This window comes from Atta cephalotes (assembly GCF_000143395.1).
Source record: "Atta cephalotes unplaced genomic scaffold scaffold00002, whole genome shotgun sequence".
NCBI lineage: Eukaryota > Metazoa > Arthropoda > Insecta > Hymenoptera > Formicidae > Atta > Atta cephalotes.
The window spans coordinates 1,241,326-1,245,772 of record NW_012130066.1 but is presented as its reverse complement, the minus strand read 5'-3'; the positions used below and the strand labels follow the sequence as shown (position 1 = coordinate 1,245,772).

The 4,447-nt window shown below is 33.5% G+C and overlaps 1 protein-coding gene across 1 annotated transcript; it reads right to left on the bottom strand.

The window, feature by feature from the left end:
- Positions 1 to 301: 301 nt before the first annotated feature.
- On the bottom strand, positions 302 to 3,852 carry LOC105619623 (acanthoscurrin-1-like). The gene is made up of 4 exons (XM_012201146.1): positions 3,838 to 3,852; positions 1,830 to 2,204; positions 1,109 to 1,373; positions 302 to 402 (listed from the first exon to the last, which is right to left on the bottom strand). The coding sequence occupies exons 1-4, from the start codon at positions 3,850 to 3,852 to the stop codon at positions 302 to 304; spliced, it is 756 nt and encodes a 251-aa protein (XP_012056536.1).
- Positions 3,853 to 4,447: the final 595 nt, after the last annotated feature.

The following is a 4,447-nucleotide window of genomic DNA, read 5'->3' as shown; positions in this document are numbered from 1 at the left end:
ATATATATATATATATATATATATATATATATATATATATATATATATATAAATACATACACTCATGCATGCATATAAAATTATCCTAATTAGTCCTTGTGTAATCGTTAAATATAGGTGAAAGTGATTCGTGAACGCATAGGTGAACGCATCGGAAAAGAGTTCGTGTGTGTCTCGTGTGTGAGCGAAGGATTATCATATATTCAAAATAAAAGCCGTAAACGAGGGAGGTCCGTAATGGTTATCGCCAGAAATGCACGTGGTATGTCATATTTTGGTAAGATAGCCTCGTGTTAAACGGTTATTTGTGATAATTATTGTGCGGTGGCAAATATTGATTATTATCACCACCGAAACCACCTCCAAAACCACCTCCTGGTCCACCGAAACCACCACCTCTGCCTGTTGATGATAAAGAATATAGAATTATAAAAAGTAATCTTTTCTAGTCTTTTATGTATATTACTGAACACAAATTAATAGTAACATTACATCAATGTTATAATTTGCCATTCAATATAAATGTAATATAACATAACAGTTACATCATTGAATAAGAAATTATAAGATTGATATGATTACATTACTATTTTATATAGTTTATGTTCAGAAATATGTAAAGCGTCTATGATAAAAATATGAGATATCTATAATGATAGATTCTTTTTGAAACAAGCGATTAATTTTATGTCATTAATAATTTACAGTTAATTAAATAATTAATGTATTTCAAATTTTGTATACATATTGAATTGTTTTATGTGTGTTACTGTAATACCTTTTTCGTAATGCGCAATTATTAATATAATTTTATATTTAAATTTTTTGTGTATGTGTATATTTAAATATACTGAAAAGAAATTATTAAATTTTAATACATATTTCTTCGAAGTAGTATTAAGTAAAAATAAACTGACAGTAAATAAATATTTATTCAATAAAAAAGTGATAGTTAAATCAAATTAATGGATTTTAAATTAAATACATATGTTTATACATATTTAGTAAATATTTATTTAGAAATATTCAAACAAATATTTATTAAAATTTTTTTCACATAATATACACGCCTTGTATCACTGTCTTTTATGTGAAGGATCATACTGACCTCCTTGGTAACCGCCACCTTGATATCCGCTTCCTCCATATCCTCCCAAACCACCACGAGAGTATTGAGCCTGTCCTTCGTATTGAACTTCCGCATTGTATCCATTCACGTCGTCAGCCATATACCGAACAATCTGCGTCCTCGAATCTGGCAACAGAACTCTATACTCTCCTTGAACGACATTACCGTCGCTACTCTCGCGTTGAGAGTAATCGTTGCCGCTCGGCGGATCGACGACTTCGTATTGGAAGCTGTATGGCTGCGGCTATAAAATAATATATAAATTATCATCGTGTACATGGCAAACAGAAAGGCGAGAGGAGAAGCAAGAATATTTGATTTATTATTATATAAAAAAATAATAAATTAAATAAATTAAAATAATTAAAAATAATTAAATAATTAATTATCAAAATTTCCACATCACTATTTTTGAGCACTAAATATTTTGAAATTATGTTATTCTGCAAAGTTAGCATTTATCCTTCTAAACATGTGCAATACATGACAATCTGAAATGTTGATAGTAATACGATAAGATAAAACTTGATGTATGTGTGTCTGTGGGCATTTTGTAAAAAGTAAGGTATTAATGGCTGTGTTCAGCAGAAAAAAGTTTTATAAAATTAAATAACTTAATCATATTAAAGAATTATAACAATTGCAAAGTTGCTTTTTCTGCTGAGTATTGCAATTGCAGATATATTGGAAACAATTTTACCCTTCCACCGTCACGTCCGCCGTATCCATATCCTCCTTGGAATCCTCCAGCACCGCCGTCTTGGTAGCCACCGCTACCACCCTCGCCGAATTGCGGATATCTATACGACGGTTGTCCTCCGAATCCGCTTGCACCTGGTCTACCAAAGGAGTCACCGCTGGCTGGTGGACCGTAAGCTTGGTTTGGTCTTCCCCTATAACTGCCGATACCAAAGTCGCCACCACGACCCCCACCCCCGAAACCGGCGTCACCAAATCCACCACCGCCTCCTGGTCTGTTGTATTGATATCCCCCGGTACTTGTGCCACCCCCTGGTAGGAGACCCGCCAGGACATCACTGCCGATGCACGACAGCACCAAGACCAGCTTGGCTAACTGCAATCAGAGAGATTCTGCGGCTTTGCTACAAGATCGGTGAGTAGCGAATTATAATCATAAAGAAACATCATTACATCATATTAATATATATATGTTTGCACACTTACTACGCAACTTTGCTCGGACACACATCTATAATGGTAGATAATAAAGGCAGATCAATTAAGATAAATGCGATATCGGAGTACTCTTTTCGATGAAAAAATTAATAATGCCTAATCATAAAATCATTAAAAGTGATGACAGCTTGTTTGCTAAGTATTACGAAATTGCGAGAGAATGATGATTATATTACTGACTTCCGGTCTTGACTCACTAGAATTTTTTACTCCGAAGGAGAGTGTACACGTCGGTGGGTCATCTCGAGATGACCGAGACGCCGAGATATTACGGGACCGAGATTGTGAGTATTGCGGTGTCCGCTGCGATAATCGCGTGTTACTGAGGGAAAGTGGGGCACAATCTAACATCCCTCCGTTGCGGTTATTCGACATCACGTAGCCAGAGAAAATCATATCGCTCTATCAATGCGGCATCTAATCTCGATTACATTATTACGTCGTTTATGATAAAAAAAAGATTTTATCACCAACTATTATTACGATTTCATGAATATTAAGCTCGTTCAGTTAGCACACTAGCAAGACGCTAAAAGATTTTTGAGAAATGTTTTTAACTCCATTCTCTTGTTTTAGATTTCATTTTTCAATATTTGTTCACCTGATTATTAAATTTCTTAATCAGCTTTTGCCACAACATTTATTGCAGTATGCAAAAAAAGATAAGAACTGCGTATGTGATTGGGATAAGTTGCAACATTTGTCATAAATGTCGCACCTTTCACAGTTGTGCGTTGTCACCAAGCTGAGAGTCATCGCTGGCACAATGGTAGATAATTGCAAATCGTGTTGCATACACGCATCACAAGTGTTATAAGATTCCAGATTAGCGATTTTTTTTTAATGTTGCAATTTATTCCTGTTATAACTACTTCCATTTTCTTCTATTAAGCAAACTTAAAAGCTGTCTATTACGATTGCTTGCTCATTCATACTTTATCAAAGATATTTTGTTCGTGAGAATAAGAGAGAATGGCAGCTGTAACATCTTATAGACACTACATATGACTAAATGATCAATTATAAAGAGCCTTTGATTTATACTTTTTTTTACATATGAGAAAGATAACTTGTCTTTTAATTTTCTATTGTTTATCATAATAACGAAATTTTTTTAGGCATTTTAAAATTCATCGATGACTAAATTAGAGGGTAAAAACTCAATCAATAAAGATATATATACACATTGGTGAAAGCTTTTTAATCCTTTCTAGTCAAAATAATGTGGCAAAAAAAATATTTGTTTCTAATATTAAAAAATTTCCAATTAAGTTTTTTTATAAAAAAAAAAACAATTATAAAATAAATAAAATAATTTAATACTAACGATAAAAATTGATATGATTTAGAACAAAATAAATTTTAATAAATAATTTATAATAAAATTAATTGTTAACAACGATTCAAATTAACAAAGCAGTAATTATAAAACTCGTTGGGCGAATTATTGCATTTTGTAGCGGAAAGGGTTAAAGCGGCCCGCCATCGCACGATACTATTTGGTGGCCTACCTGGTGGCAATTCATATTGCTGTAGAACCGAAGACACGAAGCGAACTGAGAAGATGATCCTCTGGGGAGTTTATATACTACTCAGACCCTTTGTTACAGTTTATCCTTCGTATATCCATGTATTAACTGGCATATTAGAATGACCGTACTGTGGGAGGGTGTGGGAGGCGGAGAGGTGCGCATCTTCCCTTCACTCCGTATGATGCATTATGGGAAGAGATAGCCCGTTAATGACTGAAATGGCTTTAAAATTTTAATTGGGGCTACGCACGTGACTTTCAGTTTCTCGATCGGATCATCTCGCACGGTAGAACATATACTTGCGTCCGGGAACGCCGCATAGATATTGATTTCCATCACGTAGAGATACGTGCCGAAAAAAATCTGAATCATCAACTTAGTTAGCGTGAATCTTGAGCTAACAAAGTACTGTTTATATTGCAGAATGTCAGAAAAATTACTGTTAGAGATGTTAGAATAAATCTGTTGATCGAATTAATTTTCTGCAATTAAGAAAGATAAACTGTATTTATATATATTTGACATTTGAGTGAAAAAAATCCCAAAGTTATAATTATAAGCATAGTTTATATAATTAAATATATTATAT